Source organism: Simochromis diagramma, unplaced genomic scaffold (genome assembly GCF_900408965.1).
Source record: "Simochromis diagramma unplaced genomic scaffold, fSimDia1.1 OVJJ01000304.1, whole genome shotgun sequence".
Classification (NCBI taxonomy): domain Eukaryota; kingdom Metazoa; phylum Chordata; class Actinopteri; order Cichliformes; family Cichlidae; genus Simochromis; species Simochromis diagramma.
In genome coordinates this window covers 18,288,743-18,308,429 of record NW_024387030.1, presented here as the reverse complement: position 1 = coordinate 18,308,429, position 19,687 = coordinate 18,288,743, and the positions used below count along the sequence as shown (strand labels likewise).

At 41.3% G+C, this 19,687-nt stretch overlaps 1 protein-coding gene across 17 annotated transcripts in view; it reads right to left on the bottom strand.

Moving 5' to 3' along the window:
• Nucleotides 1–19,687, bottom strand: part of mark3a (MAP/microtubule affinity-regulating kinase 3a) — a 46,656-nt gene that overhangs the window by 8,164 nt on the left and 18,805 nt on the right. For 7 of the 17 annotated variants that reach the window (XR_005697259.1, XR_005697258.1, XM_040041449.1 and 4 more), the window contains exons 6-16: nt 17,413–17,483; nt 16,369–16,425; nt 14,649–14,885; nt 14,095–14,235; nt 11,553–11,652; nt 7,849–7,961; nt 7,128–7,275; nt 6,205–6,422; nt 5,226–5,329; nt 1,322–1,594; nt 334–360 (exon numbers count right to left, since the gene is read on the bottom strand). Coding sequence is in view for 13 of the 17 variants with exons in the window: in XM_040041449.1 (XP_039897383.1) it covers nt 334–360; nt 1,322–1,594; nt 5,226–5,329; nt 6,205–6,422; nt 7,128–7,275; nt 7,849–7,961; nt 11,553–11,652; nt 14,095–14,235; nt 14,649–14,885; nt 16,369–16,425; nt 17,413–17,483 (1,489 nt within the window). In the remaining 4 variants the exon portion in view is untranslated. Of the gene's footprint in view, nt 1–333; nt 361–1,321; nt 1,595–2,464; nt 4,792–5,225; nt 5,330–6,204; nt 6,423–7,127; nt 7,276–7,848; nt 7,962–11,552; nt 11,653–14,094; nt 14,236–14,648; nt 14,886–16,368; nt 16,426–17,412; nt 17,484–19,687 lie in introns of those variants that run through there. The other 10 variants (XR_005697257.1, XM_040041450.1, XM_040041442.1 and 7 more) reach the window with 4 other exon arrangements.

The window sequence follows — 19,687 nt, the reverse complement described above, 5'->3', positions numbered from 1 at the left end:
GAAGGGAGGACTGCACGCACAAGTCCTCTAATACATAACACATAAAACCAAACTATTCCTTTAAGGACAATCTTACCTAGACATTAAATTATGTTACTGTGGGTTACTTGGAGTCATGTCAGTAGACCTAATATGTGAGAACAGAAATCTGTCACGTTAATCTGATTGTAAGCAGTGTGTGTAAATGCACCCAGAGAGCGTTACTGTTCTGCTAAGCAATGTGTTAGTTCAGTGCCAGCAGCCCCACACGTCTAAAGAGTTTCAGAGGAAGTTGTTCTGTGAGACTGTTGTCATTGTTTTGGTACAGAGTGAAAGGCAGTACAAGAGTCCTACCTTTTGGTAAACCTGAATGACATGTTTCTACAACAGAATCAGACAAAGAAACAGTGAAAATGGTGAAAGAGAAGTGAAGGAAAGGGGAGGGGGAGATCGAATGAGTGAACAAAAATGGGGTGATTGGAATCATTAACAGTGAAAGGTAAAGATTCATTTGTAATTTTTTTTTTTTAAATTCAGTATTAAATGATTTCAATTCCTCATTTTAGGTCAGTCATTGCAGGTGGGATGTCACTGGCTTGGCTGCTGCTTTCAGTGCCTGAACTCGAGACTCTCACTGTGACAATATTAACCACAATAAGAAGTGCACAAGAATCTGATGTCGAGTTTTCAGGGAGGCCTGAAAATGCAATTTAAAGAAAAGCTATACAAGACTAACCTCGATTCAAAATGTATGCTTTCACTTTGTTTTGTTTTTATTGGACTATATCAAACTACAAGTATAATAGTAACACATACAGCAGACATACAGCCCTAAAGCACGCGTAGTGCAGGAAATGATTACCGTATAAAAAACATTACCACCCAAGATCTTTAAAGAATCATGGAAGTGAAATGATCTAAAATGGTCTGCTGTGTTTAATGTCTGAATAAAATGTTTGAATATCCAATCACAGTTTCTTTACGGTGTTTGTAGGTTTTCTGGCAGCAACCAGGCAGCGACAGACAACAAATGTAGACTTGAGCATAAATCACATTGTACAGGACAGTGAAGTGTTCCTCCAGCATGTAATTATTTATCTTAACTCTACATGGCACTGTGCTGATTGGCTTCAAATCTGAACAGAGTCACAGTAGATTATACGGCACAGAGCAGAGCTGGAGTCTTTCCTCTTTATATTCAAGCTTTAATGTTTTTAATCACTTAAAAAAAAAATATTGCTTTAGAACAAATTAAACCTTTAAACTGACTGAACAGAAAGAGCTAAACATCAACCCGTCACACTTCTCTACAAAATGTGCCGCGACGCTTTTCCTCGCCTACCTGCGGGTGAGTTTAGAGGTGAGTTTGGAGAAAAGGTTGCTGGTTCCACGGCTCCGGGTCTGAGACAGAGGCGTGGCATCGTGGGAGAGAGTAGGGGAGGCCGGCGGCCCGTTGTACGTGGCCGTGCGGCGGTCTCTCAGCTGGCCACCGTGGAAGGTGCTGCGGCTGGCTGTGCCTCGGGGGAAGCGGAGACGGTCGGGCGTAGTGGTGTTGGCGACGCTGTGGGTGGACGCCACCGGGTTCCTCTGACTGCCGGGAGACACGGCAACGTTGCTGAAGTGGATGGAGGGGGAAGTTACAATTAAAGCAGGTTTTACACTCTGTTTTTCCAGAGCAGACGTGTACTTCAACACACTGAACATTTCCACGTATTTGTGCAGGCAGAGTGTGATGGAGCCAGATTATGCACAGTCACAGAAGCTGCTGACTGTGCAACATACTCGAGTACACTTCTGCAATGGAAAAATGTTTGTGCAGAGTCACTGCACGTGCCTCTGCATTCCTAAAATGTGTGGTCTGGTTATTCTACATGGACTTCTAAAACTGCCATGGGTTTCAAATACTGCAGGTTAGACATCAGCAGGGTAGGAAATTAAAATCACAACAGGACAAAGCCGCACATCAGCTGGTGGATTTAGACGCAACAGCCAGTCTGTGAATAACTAATTTGCAATACATTTTTTTTTAAATTACAGCGAATGTTTTAGTCTTGTGACCACTGGCCTCACACAGCTGACCAACCACAAGCAGAAGCTGCATGTAGCACAGAGTAAGATCATCATTCCCTATAAACTGCTGAGCAGTTGTAGCCATAACAAATAGATTAGAACAGAGATGTCAAACGTCCGTTACCTTAGGGCAGCGGTCCCCAACCTTTTTTGCACCACGGACTGGTTTATGCCTGACGATATTTTCATGGACCGGCCTTTAAGGTGTCGCGGATAAATACAACAAAATAAAACTAGTACCGAAAAAAGAACATTTATTCATAACACACGTGAAAAGACCCAGGAAAACCGAGTAAACGATTAAAAACGATAACAAAATAACGCTGAAAACCGATAAAACCCTGAAAACTATACGTTTCACACCTGAGCCTCAACTCTCGCGGCCCGGTACCAAACGACTCACGGACCGGTCCGAGGCCCGGGGGTTGGGGACCGCTGCCTTAGGGGACACATACAGCCCACTTTGATCTTAAGTGGGCCGGACCAATGAAACTCCCCTTTCTGTCAGTCTAAAGAAGTGCACATTTAATCTCTGAGGCATCTCAAGAAGAAGAAGTGCAATTTCAACAGCACATCTCAGTTTTACTAAGTGATAAAGAAATGTTGCTCTATTTAATGAAAGAAATCTTAGTTTATCTATTACTTTGGTGTATTATGGATGGTTGTGGGAGGTTTTCATCAGTAAGACAAGCTGTGGAAGTTATGAAAATACAGTTAAAAGTCTAAAATGTATGTCCTCCTTCACATTTACCAAAGACCGCCAGTGGGCCAGATTGGCATCTTTGCTGGGCCATTTCTAGCCCCTGGGCCTTATGTTTGAGACCCCTTGATTAGAGCATAAGTGTTTATTTAAACTGAATCCATAAAGCAGTGTCTGGTAGTACCAACAAGAGGCAGATTTATGATAGAGAGATTATCAGTAAACAAATACAGCTGGAAGATTAATTTTATGCATTTCATACCCACAGATGTGCAAGTATTTTGTGCAAACTGAGCTCCAGCACAGATCTGGTCTAAGAACCCAGTTTTAGTGCCTCCCTTTGGATTAAACGACTAATGCGCCACAAGGACTTCTGTCCTCATGTGTCTGTGAGTGATTTGAAGATTCTTCAAAGCAGAAAAATAACAGGAGAAATCTTTATAAGATCATTACATTGTTTGAGACCAAACTGAAGAGTTGGGACTTTCTGGGAGCAGAAACAAAATTAGGTTAACCTATTAAAATGCCGGCAGGGCAAGGAAAATAGTATAAGTGAGGTCACATGACCAAAACATCTTTATGATAATATTTAAGGCCAGTGTGTGAGATTTATTTCATTAAATTCGGAGCAATTTTAGAACAGGAAACTTATACAAAGCAGCTGGAACCAAAATTCACCAGCAATGAGCTGTTAATTTCACACCCCAGATGTCAAGCTGTTGATATGTACAATGAAACAGTGAGTTGTGAGCCTGATCACTTAAGAGTCTAAACAGAAACAGACGAGGGTCTGAGGAAGCTGGGACAGCAGGGGAGCCGTGAGCAGTGGGGGCTTTTCCATCATTTCGGAGACCAACAGGTGCAGGACCCAGACAGAGAAAATCAGGGGTCAAAGTTCACAGCAGAGGATGGAGGAGAGATCAGGAGCAGAGCTGTGTGAGTGCGTTACTGCAATGTCGCAAGGAGGGGGGGGCCCAAGCGGTCCTCTGGTTTATGGCTGGCAGAGGGATGATGGAAACATGGAAAAATATTATCACACACTGAGTTTAACCTATCGCTCGATTTCAGTGTGTAGATGCATATTTTTCTCCACTTCTCCTCTGGTTTGATCAGCGTCTGAAATAAACACTCAGAAATGTATCTGTCTAACTGACCTGCTTGGTCTCCCTGCTTCATTTATCATCTGGATTTTGGACAGTTTGGTGGAAATTAAATCTGGGAAAAAAAATGTCTTTATTTAGCCACCCCCTGAAAAAGAAAGTGGCTAGTCCTAGTCTATGTGTCTGACTTTATAGCAGTGCAGTTACATTTCAGATTGACTACAAGCACCTTGACTAAGCCTCATTTTTAAGTCTGTTTATGTTGTGGAAAACTAATGATTCTTTTGATTCAGTAACACTGGAATACAGATAATACGTACTGAGGTGTTTTGGAGATCCGAGTATACAAATGCTTCTTCCTATCAACACCACCTCAGCAGTGTTACCAAACATCAGGTAAACCAAACAGTAGCACTAACGCTCGTGTTTATATCTAAAAAGGTCTTCATTCTGATCATGAATCAGCACGTTAGACCGGCTAGACTTTGGTAGAGTAACAATAAAAAGAAGGAGGACATATTTTATTGAGGTATACCAGTCATTAGAGCAATTCATTTTACCTGCTCCTGCTGATGAGCATACATTTCAGACTCTGGCACCAAAAACCACTTTGCTTACTGTTTGTTGCAGGAAATGGTGTCCATGGTTTAGTTGTAGGGTTATAGAGTGTGAAGCTGGCTGGATGTGTGGGTTAGCAAGGGGCCAAACAGGGGCTGAGACATGAGAGGAGACAGACAGGGGGGTTTGGAGACCCTGTCGTCTTACTTGGGCGAGCAGTAGTCCAGAGCGTAGTAGGAGTGGGGCAGTGTGGCCCAGCCTGCCTGGCAAGCGTACAAAGGGCCGACAGTTTGATACCTCAGCCGCACCGAACTGGACGAGGCACCGAATGCAGCGGCTGCAAAGGCAGACGGGGGGCTAGTGGCACAAGCCATCTCAGTCATGCTGGTCATGCCGTAACAGGGGGGGGGACAAAAAACAAAAACCCCACCCCGAATCACAAACACACAGGCAGAAATGGAAGATAAGTTGATGAGAAAAGGGGAAGTAAACAGAAAGAAAGGAGTAGAAAAATCAGGGACTGAGACAAAGGAAATCTTTTCTAGGGATCCCATGTAGGTCCTTTTTTCCCTCTATTAACAAGAAAAAGGGGTTTAAATAACTTCAACCAGTGTGAGTTTGAAATACCATACAAATATACATTTTCACACAAGTTGAGTAGAAGAGTCTCTAAAACAGTATTTATCTAAATCTAAAGAACTACATACAGACTTCAGGACCCACAACAAAGATCTCACTAACAACAGTTTACTGACAAGTGGGAAAACTCTAATTCTGCTCCCTGTACTGATTAAGATTTACAATCCTCCTCCTCTCACCTGTTCTCTTTCCCGTTAGGAATGACGGAGAGGCGGTCTGTGTTGTTTCTGTCACTGCAGACATACGTGTTCCTCCTGGTCATACCCGCAGATGCAGTGTTATTCTGCAAACAGACAAATGCATTGCTTCAGTGGATGACCTTTTTTTTTTTTAATGAAAGGCTCAAAGAAACATGTGTTACAGCAATTAAAGCACAGTGTACTTAAATTCAGTCTATCATGCTGCCAATCTCACCAAATTCGAATGAGTTTTGTTTAAAATTGGAAACAATGCGGCAGACTTTAGAAGTAAAACTTGTTTCCTTTGTACTGTACTGATATGTCCCTCGTGTCTTTGATCTCTTAAACATTTGCATTACTCGATTGTATATTAGAAGTAGTACTCGTCTGTCACATTTTGTATCGCCACAGAGGCTTACTGTGGTCGATGTGGACAGGTGGATTAATCTGAAGTGACTCACAAAGACTGCCACGTGATGGTTTGGTGGCTTTAAAGTGATAGAGTGCAGCTTAAAAACATTTCCTAATCTCCAGACCATGAGACTGAATCACATTGTTAAACAATACTCGGGCATTGTTCGTTGTGTAAATCTGGACAACTAACATCGACACACAAAACCAGAGCTCAGGAGTCGATTGCTCACTTCTTTGATCTTTTGTTTTTTTTTTCCTTACAAGGTGGGATCACATGTGATGTCACCTGCTAGAGGAAGCTTTACCCATTTATGCATCATTTTCTCACAGATGCATCTGAACACAATACAGTCTTTGCACCATTATTTCCCCTTAAATGCAGTGGATTTCCCCAACTCCAGGAAGTACACACTGATGTGTAAAACTGGAATTTCCTTTTAAGTAACCATGACAGCCACTGTCACTAAACACTCATTTAGCTTAACCCCCCCAAAAAAAAAACTCTCATACAAAAACAGAGCAGACAATTAAGTTTAACTTTTAAGCCAACTGCTGAAACACTCACGCTCGGGGCCGTGGTGGCTCCTTTCCTGCGGTCAGGAATGTCAGCCTTGTTGGGGTTGTTGGCGTTGCCCAGCAGAGGGCTGGAGGGTGGTGCCCCGCGGGTTCCTGGGATGCTCGGTTTACGGAGCTGGACTCCACCTTCCTCTTTCACGCTGTTCTCAGCAGTAGTTGTCTGACTCCTCTTTGGATGAGCCATCCCTGGAGGGAGGTTCTGACCAACTATAGAAAGAGAAAGTATAATTATCAGAGTAACGTTTGCGGGATGACTCAAGAATACGTCTACCTCTGTCAGAAAATACAATTTTTAAAGAAGTTCTACCTAACCTACATTTTGAAAAAAAAAAAAGAAATATGACCCAGACTTAGTCAAACATAATTAAAGTTACAATTTACAATATAATCATCATCACATTAATGTTTGTTTTTCTTTTAATCCATGGTGGCCTTGAATCAGGTTTCACCATTTACTAAATGAATAAAGTCGTCTTCTTAAATTCCCAAAATATCAGAAACACAAGGCTGAAAATGCCACAGTAGTTTTTGAAATCACAGTTAACAATGTTTGAATGATGGGTTTCTGCTGGAGTATAAAAAGGTTCTCAGTGTTGCCACTTAAGCTGCAGATCTCACAGACAGGAAGCATCGCAAACTGAGGTTACTGACAAAGCATTATATCACAGTGGACAACACAGAGCTGTGCAAACAAAGGAAAGGCTAAAGTGCCTCTACCATGTGACAGGTTTCGATTTGGCTTCTTTTATCAGCTGAAAACAAGCAACTGACAGAAAAGTACTTTTATTATTAGAGGTGAAGTACAGCAGAGTTTAAAGTCTGTTCCTTTTCACGTGACATTGAAAAGGAAAGCTAGGACCACGACACTGCGTTTCACACAATGAAGAAAACAACACAGTGTGGACTGCTCACCTTGCTCGCTGTAACGTCTCTGTTTGTGGTTGGAGGAGACGCTCCTCTGGACTTTGAGGTGGGAGGGCGACTGGCCGTTCAGCTCACTGCTTGGCCTCGGTTTGGCCAGAGACAAGTTGCTGCTGGAGGCCGAGTCGCCGGGCTCCAGCTGAGAGACAAAGGACACATACAGAACATACAAAAACCCTCAGTTTCTACAGTTTTACTACAGTGAATGTGATTTATGAGTCAAGACAGACCAAAAATCTAGGGCACATGATATGCAATCAAAAGAATTTCTGTGTACAAAGGATCATTTTAAAACTATTATTTCTGATGAGTGAGAGCGCTGTCATTTGTGAGCTTAGAGCTTCAGATGGCGACTTCAGACCCACTCTGTTTCAATTCCTGCTCCTTTATTTATATCAGAACCAAGCCCTCATGGACAGCTGTAAGCTTGAAGGGGACTTACATGACTGCTTAATTAGCAGTCTGAAAAAAAATGCCCCAAATGCCAAATCTTTGACAACGAACTATTTCACATGATCAAATTTAAAACCATTAGGCTTAACAAACGGAAGAAAGCCCCCAAATGCTTCAAATCAATTATTTTAATGCACTTTAATATGTGGCGAGAGTCTGCAAACAAGGTAGAAGTCTATAAATAGCTGAGTCACACACTGGTTTACGAACCACTGATAGCTGAACGACTGAAGAACTAAGACGTTTGTTATGTTTGTACCTCAGAGGCCTTCCTGCCCAAGAGCAGGTAGGTGGCTGTGATCTCATCATACTTCATCTTGGCCAGAGACTCCTGGATTTCCTCCAAGTTGTAGCCCATCCCGACCATCACGTCTGCACAAGCAAAAATGATCAAAGACTCAATTTAATAACCACTTTTCACGACACCACTGAAACTAAAAGGGACACTGTAGATTACTGCGATCATTGACAGTTCATTGGGGTCTACATTCACCACAAAGTGTGTGAGAGAGTGCTTACTTTTAGACCCTTTCACAGTGATCTCTGGCGATTACAGCACAAAACCAAAACATGACTATTTCTTTTAAAAAACGTGTTTTAAAGTTATGCGGTTATCAACTTTATGTCAAATCTATGTTATTAAACTGACTTCTCTTAATGTGATTTTGCATTCAAGAATTGTGTGTGTTTATTCTGGTGACTGAGCCGTGCAGGTTTATGATCCCGTGATATGCGGTGGCGCTACAGCGGATATCACGGGATCGACTACATTACACTAGAAGTTTGTAATGTAGTCAAGCTAGACACGCAATGTCAGAAGCTTCAGGCAGTGAAGTTCAGCTAATCGACTTCCTGCCTTTCTGGTTCACCTTTGAAGTAAAGCAATGCTGACTGGAAAGGGTTTGGAGTGTGAGGACACCATTTTTTTCTGAAAGTCTAATCCGAAAGTTAAACTCAGACTACTTTTAAATTCCAAATCACAGCTGTAGTTGGGTTCAGAGCAGTCAGGTATGTAATCTGCTGTGTTTCATCTGAACAAATAGACACCTAACAACTTTTTAATGAATGCCCACACATCAAAGCTGCGTGAAAAACGAGAAAAAGAGTCCCAACAAAGGAGAGACCATCATCCATCTCTGTGATTTGTGGGTATAGTTTGATCTCGTCTTAAGCCAAACTTGAATCTGTTTCTAACCCTTACCTACCCTTTCAATGTTGGTCAAGCAGCGAAGACACAAGAGAATTGTCTCCACTTGCAATGTATGAAACTCAAATTTGTCCTCAGGAGACAGATTTACAGAGAAAGACATGCACAGCTTTGACATTAAGCTTCCTCATTGTCCAGGTCACATGTGTGGCAGCACACCAGGTAAAGCTGTACAGATCCAACATGATTTGTAAATATATTTGTGCTGTGTGTGTGTACACGCATGTTTTGTTCATTTTAAAAAAAGGTACATGAATCTCTGCACACTTACACCGTGTAAGGAGTAAAAAGCAAATACCTGCAATGTAATTCATTACATTTTAGAGGGGAACACTTGGTTTTTCACTGTAGCACTCATTTGTAAAGAAAAGAAAAAAAATGCAGCAATGTCGTCTGAAGTAAAGGAAATATGACTTTGTTACGCCACCATGCATCACATGAAGGCTTTTTACACGCTGTGCAGTCTATAAATTTTTGAAAACGCTCTTCTATCTGAGACACGTTGGAGAGCTTTTTTATGCAGATTCCATCTTCAGAGATGGAGCGTCTGGTCTCCAAGGAAAGGTGTAGAAATGAGTCACCGGCTTCGCAGTGACCTGTGATGGGCTCCGACTTCCTGCCAGTAACAGTTCTGTCAGTGCAGGCTGTTTGTGTCCGACAGGAGATCGTTTTTTAAAATCACACTCTTTTTAGTGCAGATGATGTGCTGCCGTAGCCAAAAATGTATTTCTCAACCACAAACTCAGCTGCCAGACTTGACAACAAGAGAGAGGTGTGACCGCTTCATCATCATTTCAGACTCTTTACACGGCATCCTCAGGGGTTTATGAATTGATTTTAAAATGTTACCTATTACTACTAAATCTTTTCATGGCTTCTCTTTCTACTACACTTCTAAAGGCTTAAAATGTATAATTTTCAGCACCACTCGAGGGTTTCTTTGTGCTTTAATGATTTTAGTTTTTGAAACAAAAAGCTCAGCACAATAATTTTTAAATATCTTCGTTCCTTTGTTAATTGCTAAGTATCTACTTCACCTGGGCACGAACACTTTGAGTCTAACACCAGGTTTCATGCGTGGGAAGAGAGAAAGCGAGCGAAAAACGAGCTGCGCCTCTGTAACCAGGCAGAACCACTGATCTGCCATCTTTTCCCGTCCTTTGTTGGATCAAGCTCATCTTTCTCACTTTCACACTCCTGCGTCCCAACACTTGTGTTTCCCTCTCTGATTCTCAGCTCATTAGATGGTTTATGGCTGCAATCTTTGACAAAATGCTCATAGCTGAAAGAAGAAAGGACATTTTAACACTTATCTGGTAACACTCTACCTAAGAAGAAAAAAGGATTACTTTCTAGGCTTGAATTATGTAACATTACTGGCTTTATTCATCTGTTAACGCTACTTTTTTTAGTCATTCTGACATAGGCTACACAGGTTAGGTCAGTTATGTAAAAGTTCTGTGTGGCTATATTCAGATACACCAGGACCTTTAAAGGAATAAGAGCGCCCTGGTTGCCTCCTGATATTTAGCTATGGGCTGATCACGCTGTCAGTGATTGTGCTTTTCCTTTTTTTCCCTAAATAATTCCCCACTGTGAGCTCATTGCTTTTCACAGTTAATCAACACGGTATACTACAAGCACAGAAAATTAATCTAGAGAGGCATGTAATTCTTATGTGATCAGGTTTAAAGCCACATATGCATTCATTCATCTATGCAGCTGGCATGAATCAAAACTAAAAATATCAAGACTCATGTCACTGTGGAAGAATGATGGAGAATGTCCTCCAGGTCTACTACTTCCTTACACGCATCACATAAAATCAGACATTTAAAAACTAAATGGTGAAAAATGTTTATCCAATAGTCCACCCATCCCCTACCCCAATAAATAAATATATCAGTTATGAATTCAATAATGTAACAGGCATTTGAGGATTTTGGGCCTTCGAGGTTGAGGATTTCCTTTAAATTGATCAGCTAATAGTTTCACCTTTAAGCTGGCCTGTTCACAGTGTTTCCTGGTGTTAAGAAAATAAATGCTCTCTCTATTGGCCCTTGTGCTGCTGAAGCCTTTAGATAAATTAGATGTCATCCACACTGAAAATTCGAAGCCTTTTCCTGTGTAAGACAGCATCTGCTCCACAATGCATTGTTTTCATTCAGTAATAATTTTAGGTAAACTTTTGCAGGCATTGTTTAGAATCCAGAGACTAGTCAGCAACTTCCAAGACCTCATTCTCTCCCCTCCTCCATCTTTCTTTTTTCCGTTTTCCTGGGTGATTGGGAGTTCGCACCGACACATGTGCACCAACGGCCGACCCCAGCTGCAGTTATGTAAGAGCTTTCATCCAGGGCATGATGGGGAGGCTTCTCTGGTTCTCTTCTCTGCATGCAGCAGCGCTCCTCGAATTTATTTATTCATCGTCACGTTTCATCTTTTTTCCTTTTCAAGCTCTTCAGCACTGAAATAATGAGACTGCCTCTGCACTGTGGAGCTGTAACCCCACTAACGTTCGACATCTCACGTCTTCTCACTACTGACGAAAATTACCGACTGAGCTTTTACAGTAATAATGGAGAAGGAGGGGGTGTGCACTTTTTTCTTTTGATTATAGAACAGTGTATATGACAGGCCTGAAAGTCAGAAAACTGACTTAAAAAGAACAATGATGAAGCAATCCATCCTTCAAAAAGGGGAAAACAAACAAGCAAAAAAAGCAGTTACGATATTAATAGTAACATCAGCCTTACCTATTCTCTTCTGATCTGTGATGTCCAGCTCTGGTTCAGTGTAAGGTTTGAGCTCGTCATCATCAAATCCTGCATTGATCCATCGATCCTTCATAATTTGCTGTAAAAATAAAGACAGACAATTAGAACAGAAACAAAAAAACAAAACAAAACGCCGACGGCACACATGCATACCACCGAATAAAAAGTGGCATTTTCTTTTTTCCCAGCACAGAAGTTTACAGGGTTTTGTAGGCAAAACAGGCAAACCTGAATAAACTGTGAGAAACTAATAGTTTGAAACGTTTGAGAGTGCTCAATCCTCCAGGTAAGGAAATCCCAAAAAAGGTGATCTATTCATCTGGACACCTTTTCAATGGGAGAAACTGGCGAACAATGGGCTGTGAGGCCACAGTCCATTGTTATTCAGTGGTGATAGTTTCAGTCATTATGCAAATGTACTGTTTATAAGGTTGGAGAAACCTGCAGTCAGCTGAGACTGAGGAAGTCACTCCCACTGAAATTGCTAAGTAGTTCTATGATACTAGAACTATAACCTTTGTCTCAGCTTTAAAAAAAAAAAAAAAAAAAAAGTGAATCAAATCAACATATATTGGGGCACCACAGCTCATGAGGTTACACCTTTAGTAGCTCTTAAGGTGCATCTTCAAATATTATCTGGCGTTATCAGAAAAGGCTTAATCCAAAATAACTGGTGTGGACAGATGTTAGTTTAACAATATTGAAATGAAATTTTAGTTCAAGTCTAAACTTGACGGATTTATATTTCTAACAATGCATTTAACATCCACTGTAATAACAGATCAAACAGTAAGTCGAGTGCATGAGGCATTCCACTCAGGTTTAATTACAATTCAGTCCTTTCCCAGAAAGGCTACACATTGAACTGTGCTCCATCACATTTGCTTGCACCCTTATTTTATTTCGCTAATCAATCATCAGCTGATCAATTGCTCCCTGGGGTTTTACTGAGGACAGAGCCAAACTAATTATCACGCTCTGCTGTGGCTGCCATAATCCAGGTCAATCGTGTGGCATCAAACGCCAACAGATGTGACCCCGACATTCGAGCCAGCACTATTTATTTTAACTCACGTACTGTCTGCTCTAAAGAATTCAGCAAAATGCAATAAAGCCATTTCCTTGAAATGAAAGGCGAAAATCAGCTTTGAGATTAAATAGCAAGTTCAGAGCTTACATGCCAAAAATAACTGTGAAAAGAACGATTTTTCTTTGTGTGAATGATTTACTGCGGAGTGTGAACAGCTAAAAGATGATCATTCACACATTGATCTGTGGAACAATTCTCTCTGTCCTCTCTTCCTCTTACATTTAACACTTGGGTTATTCCAACCACCGCAGATGTTCTGACGGAAATAAAAAGTCCAGGTATTTCTGCCATTTTCTGTCAATCAACTTTGGAAAACTGATTTATTTTTGTCCAGTAATATTTAACTTAGTATGTGGACTCTGAGGACCTTTAATGCTTTTGGTTAAGAGATCAAAATTTCATTTGGCTCATCAGAGAACATGCTGAAGTATGATCGTACAACACCGCTGTTCGTTATCCTCCTACTTCTGCTGGAACTTTGAAATGTACTACAGACACATTTCTACTTATACATGAATGGTTTTTTTTTTTTAACATGTTTGCATTTACAGTTTTGTAGCTTTTGCTGCTCATCTATTATTTAATACTGTGACAAAAAGCACAAATGTTTCCTTAACAATAACTGGAGGATTTCTTGGATCCCAAATATTTGATCAGACAACATTATATGCTGCTCAAAAGGCAATGCACAATTACAAAAACAATGTAATGAAACTCATTTACAGTCAAACGGGCAATTTCATATTATATTTTGCTAACAGAAGAGTTTTGAACCCCTATTATGTTCACTTTAGAATCATGTGCTGATTAAAAGCCAAAGATATCTCACATGTCATCTATTAACCAGCTAATCCTCACATCCATGGTGCTCGATGGATTTTAGGTGTGAGCACATTTCTGGACACCAGATTTACTGATAACAGATGGATTGTTTTCAGCAAAGTTCCTGTTAAGTTAAAGCAAAATGAAATGTACTCGTGAGGACTGTGTGCTGTTTCTACTCAAAGCGAACTGAAGTGTTCGCTAGCACACTGCACGTTTTCATCTTGCTTAAACCGGGAGGTAAATAAAATGCATTAAAAATGCAGCTGTACTTTCTGCTCATAATGACGCAGACTTAAGTAGGTTATATGCGCCCTCTTGAAAACCGATGTATACTCGAGGCACAAATGAAGGCAGAGAAGTGATCACAGAAGACAATTTTGGCACAAACACAAAAACGTCGATGCATTATTCATGGTTACAACATCATAAGAGGAGGAGTAGAGTGTGGGCCGGGCACACACGCACAAAACAGGACGCCGTCGGCGTCAGAGGAGATGATGCAGTGGGGAGATGCAGGGACTGAGAGGAGGGGTTGAGGATGGATGGCATTCTCCAATGGTGCAGACGTGCTCTGGGAGTGCGTTAAGAACTAAGAGGTATATTTACATTTTCTGCGTCCTCCCTCACCTCGAGAGTACCCCGCTTGGCCGGGTTGAGCACCAGGAAGCGTTTGAGGAGGTTCTCGCAGTCTGTGGACATGTAGAAAGGGATGCGGTACTTCCCTCTGAGCACACGCTCCCGCAGCTCCTGCAGAGAAGGATGAACGGACTGATCTCAGATCATTGCTAGAAGAAATGTAGGGGCTGGTTTGTAGACTGTAACATCGTGCATAAGCTTTACTTTAATCATTCAAGAGAACCTGGAACAGCTTCCACAGGATTTGCACCATATAAACCCACGGTACATGTAACACTAGACAGTACCAACAGTTATATATAACAGCATTTAAATGTCAACTATGATTGTTTTTATTATCGCTTTCTCAGTTGCTCTAATTGAGAGGACTGCTAAATGGAAAAACATCTTGTATTGTGTAACCTAGGATCCAATATATTAAGGTAGTCACTTTTTTTTATTTATAGAAAATATGGAGAAAGAGCATCATCTCTCTCCTTCTGCTATGAGAAAGAAGCTGCAGCATCATGTCATCCACACGCTACCTTAAGATTCTGTCCATCAAAGGGCAGCGAGCCGCTGACCAGCGTGTACAGTATCACCCCCAGACTCCAAACGTCCACCTCTGGCCCGTCGTACTTCTTTCCCTGGAAAAGCTCCGGTGCTGCGTACGGCGGAGAGCCGCAAAACGTATCCAGCTTGTTGCCCAGAGTGAACTCGTTGCTGAAGCCGAAATCTGCGATCTTGATATTCATGTCTGCGTCGAGGAGCAGGTTCTCAGCCTTTGAACAGACAAACCAGTAACTTTTAGGCAATCTGCTGAGCACTGAACACTGGTTAGTGTTGGAGAGGCAGCCACATGAAGGCCAAAATGTTTAAATAATTATTTCTTCTGTATTGCTGTCATTCAGCAGCATGAAGTTTGTTTTTGATGATATTATTGATAGACTTTATTAGTGATTATTTTTTAGACAAAGCCAAACACGATAAGCACTTTTTCTGCCGTCGCTTGATTAATCATTTTGTCCATAAAGTGTCAAGAAAAGTGCCAAAAATCAAAAACCTGTTTTATTTATTTATCTATGAGTCCAAAAATCCAGGATTATAAGACTTTAAAAACCACATAATTTCTCCTTTGTGAATGAATGAAGATTTCAACCCAGCCATCTGCTCTTTGCTGACATGTAGCTGTAGGCGAAAGACTAATTAGAAAGCTGAGATGAGTACACAGAGGACTCATCCTTCCAGCTGAAATACTGAACTGACATCCTGAGAGGCTTGCAGCTGCATGCAAACAGCACTCATCACAACATGTCTGACCGTCAAAATCTCAGCAGGTGTTGCTGCTGAAGCCACAAAAAGCCCAGAATTCCTCAGAGGCACAAAATGGCCTACAAGCCTGAGGGACAGTGTTTGGTTAAAATGTGGCTTGTATACCTCTTCTACATCGAGTGTGACATTTGGACGCGCGCTGAGCAGCTCCGTGCTGCTCTGTCATCTCCCTACTCATTGATCATTGATGAAGCTTCGCAGAGGAAACACTTTGGATGTGCAGCTGCTGGCAGAGCAGATACACGGGCCTCTCTTCTCTTAGCTACTCCCACTGATGCCGAGATAAAAATACAGAGGCATCAATATTTATAGTTGGAGAACTAAAATGGAGAGCATCACGGCTGTGAAACAGAAGAGGCGGGAGAACATGTAGACAATTTATAGGGCCACCTACTTTTTCTTTTTTTTTTTTTTTAAACACTCCTCCCACCTCTATGGTGCAAAGATTTGTTTCATGGTGGCCATAGTGGCCAAGGACACTGTCGGAAAAGGGAAAAGATGAGCCTCACTAGCTGTGTGTGTGTTGGATTCATCTGTGGGAACATGGGAGTTAAGACGGGAATCATAAAACAGGGACTGATGTGACCTTTAATTCATGATGGACAGCAAACTCTTTAAAATCTACTGACCCTAATATAATATGTACAGTATATCAGCTTCTTAAATGTGAAGATTCTGCGGACAGAAAGAGGAGTTCAGATGGGGATCAAGTTCCTCAAATACTTCAAGTTGAAGTAGAAATACATACAATACAAATACCAGCTGGATACAAAAACTAATAACAGTGATCCCTTTTAATCTGAATTAATGACTTTCAACTGAATGATGCATGATGCACACCACAGTGTGACCTATAAAGGCTTTTGGATAAATACTGAAAATTCAAGTTCGATCTTTTTTTTTTTTGCTGTGTTTGCATTTTTAACCACTCACCTTGAGGTCTCTGTGAACAATGTGCTTCTGGTGGCAGTACTGCACCGCCGATACAATCTGTGCCGAACGAAACACAAGTACAGCTTAGTTAAATGTTCTCAGACTGTGATAAAGGATGTGGTGTAGGAGGAGATGTGGTTGAAACTAACAGGAAAGATACAACTCAGCTAAGGTGGGGCTGACGACACCAGAGCGGTGAGAAAACAGGTTTGTGCAGTAGCTCTGTCGTACATTCGTCTGACTCGTGAGGCACGTACGAGTATTGCTAGTATCAGGGCACAAGGAGTTTCTTAGAGTGACACATTTTACAGCTTTTAAAATGATCATTTTTGAGTCTTCAGTTCCCTTCATTTTTAAGGCTTCAAGATTTGCACAGAATTTTATTTGTGTTGTCTTGAGAAACCAACACTACAAAACGCAAAATGTTAGTATATCCACCAACTCAGATGCACAGAGTTTATAACTTAAACACTGGCAAAAAACACCAAACCGAGTTTTTTGCATGTTTTCAAACTGCATCAAGGTTGTGTCACTTTTATGAGCATTATCAAAACAGTTCATAAAGTAGAATGGTAACAGGGTGGGGGGGGGGTTACATAAACTTCTTCAACTGAAATTGCAGCTAGATCTGATTATCAAGGGATTGTTTCTCATTACACAATTTAAGATTGTTTTAACCTAAAATCTGATCACACCAGAGGCTGTTTCATTTATGATGCCAGATCACTGTCGTTCACTACTAATTAAACCAATACCAACACGGGCAAAAAGATACAGAGAGTCTGAGTGTTGAACATGAATACATAACAGCCAGGTGTTTTGGACCAGCTTCTTAGCACTTCACACAACAGTCGATGGCTTGTTTGTGACAGTCATGAAGAGGTAAGTGATGGGGAAGCAAGTCGGTTTAGACATCTCATCAGTCTCAACACAACAGAGACGCTTCTGTCCTCCGAGGACACACAGAGGACAGCGTCCTGTCTGAAGCACAGCCAGGAGCAGAGGTGTGAAACCAGAACACTGCAGGGGGAGAAAGCTGGGTACCTGTCTAAATTTAGCTCTGGCCTCTTTTTCCTTCATTCTTCCGTGTGCAACCAGGTAGTCAAACACCTCTCCTGCAAAAGAGCAGAAAGAGAGAAATTGAGGAAAACACTAAAAGTAGAGAATAAGCAGTGAGGAAAACGGATACGAAGAAAGTAGACAAACACAAAGTGAATCGCAGCTTCTAAAAATCTGCAGATAAAAATAACTTATACGCAGCTGGCCTGCACCATCGCCCATGTGCATGGTTCGAGGGCGTTTCTTGACCATATTGAGTTGAGCTCTGCAACGCTAGCTCCACACTGAGCCTCTCCTGGAGGCACAAAGCTGCCGCCGAGCTGAGCTCCACAGCAGCAGACCCTTCCCTCGGCCCACACGCACAACCAAAACGTGACTACACTCCCTCGTGTGTTAATTGAACTCGAGTTGCTGGTGCGTGCATGTGCACGCCTATACTCTGGTGATAGGAAAAAGAGAAAAAAAACAAACAAACAAACAAAAAAAAAAAAAAACACCAAAACAGAAAAAAAAACCTCCCCCACTTCTCTTGAATCCTCAAAACCCTTCCGCTCTCTCGGCGCTGACCTGCAGAGGCGGCCAGAGTGTGCGATTCTGTACTTATAAGCATCAATTCATCAGCGGTCTCTGACTCAACCGCTAAAGACAGAATGAGCGTGCTGAAACTCTGCATGTCAGAGGTAAATAGCATGTCGTATGTTGTACATAAAGATGAGCTCTGGAAACAAAATTGGAAAGTACCAAGAAAATTCACAAAATACATCAATGTTCGCATTAATAAAAACTGCATGGAGAACAAAACTATAATTTTGTTGTCTTAAATGAATTTGAGGCACAAGACTGTAAGGCTTCTTAAATTCTGCCATCACTTTCCTGCACTATCAAATAATCCTGGGGCAACTTATCAAGTCGGACTCAGCCACAGTTAGAAAAGACGAATAGAATAAACTTGTCACTTTGTCATTCAGCACATACAGTTTTACAAATTTACTAATAAATCTAAAAAAAAGGATCTAGGATATATACACATGTAAGAATCTGAGAAATTATCTGTATACATTATGGAAAAAATATACAAAATATCAGGACATAATGATATTGCACAGCAATAACAGCATTCCAGGTATGAAATTGCACTGCCCTAAATACAGTCTCATGTGCATATATACTGGGGTGGGCAGTTTGGTTAGTTATTACACGCCACCTCTTTGCACCGAGTTTTCTGCTCTTAAACATCACACAGCAACATACTGCCAATGGTAACACTAATATTCTGACACTGAGCAAGTATTCTATCATGATAACATTAGTTAAGCTGCACTTTTTTCAAGCAACCTGACAGGGTCACCTTAAGATCCTGATTGACTTCTGAGAAAAATCAATGACGAACTGAAACAAGTATTAGATTTACGTCACTAAGAGCTAATGCAATTGGCCAGTGATCAGAGTTCCCATCTCAGTGATAATGTGATTTGGTACCCAACAAGCATGTCTTCACAATTTGTCGTCTCTGCTCAGCTCAGCAGTCCAATAATGAACAGCTCAAGCAATCGATGGAAAGATGTGGCATGACATGACATGAAATGAGAATTCAGAAAAAGAAAATTTCCCCCAGCTGAAGACTTCCAAGAGAAAACTCTTTGGGGGTCTTACAGCTACATATATCTCAAGTTGGAGGGTAGGCATAGTTTATTGTAGCTGTTGCGTGCTCCCCTTTACTCCTCTTCATTTACTGCAGCACAAAACCCGACAACCAACTGACACCTCTTTCACAAGCTGCCTCAAGCAGACTGGGAGAGAAACCCTCAGCTATCCTGTGACCACGGCACCCACAGGCAAATGTATTTGGATGTTACCAGTGTTCGCAAAAGTATGTATTGAAGGATTGTTTCAAGGCTCTGAGTGACAGTTTGCACGCCCTAAAAGGTAGTATGACTGAGACTTTGATAAAGTAAGGCATGAGGAACTGTAGCAGCTGACCGTGTGAACAAGACCATAATCCCAAATTCACCTACAGAAACATTTTAATCTCCTTCATTCTTGATAAATCTTGTTCACTAAGGTTTTTTCTCTTGTCTTAGCTGAAGCTAATCTAAGAGCAAGTTAGTCTTAGCTTTTAATGGATGCTTTTCCAACAAAGTCATTTATCCAGTGAACAACTGAAACTAATGTTTACTTTAGTGGAAGACAAAATGTTCTAATCTCAAACATGCAACACTGTAGGAACTTTCAGACATGCAGTGTCCCACAGAGCTGATGG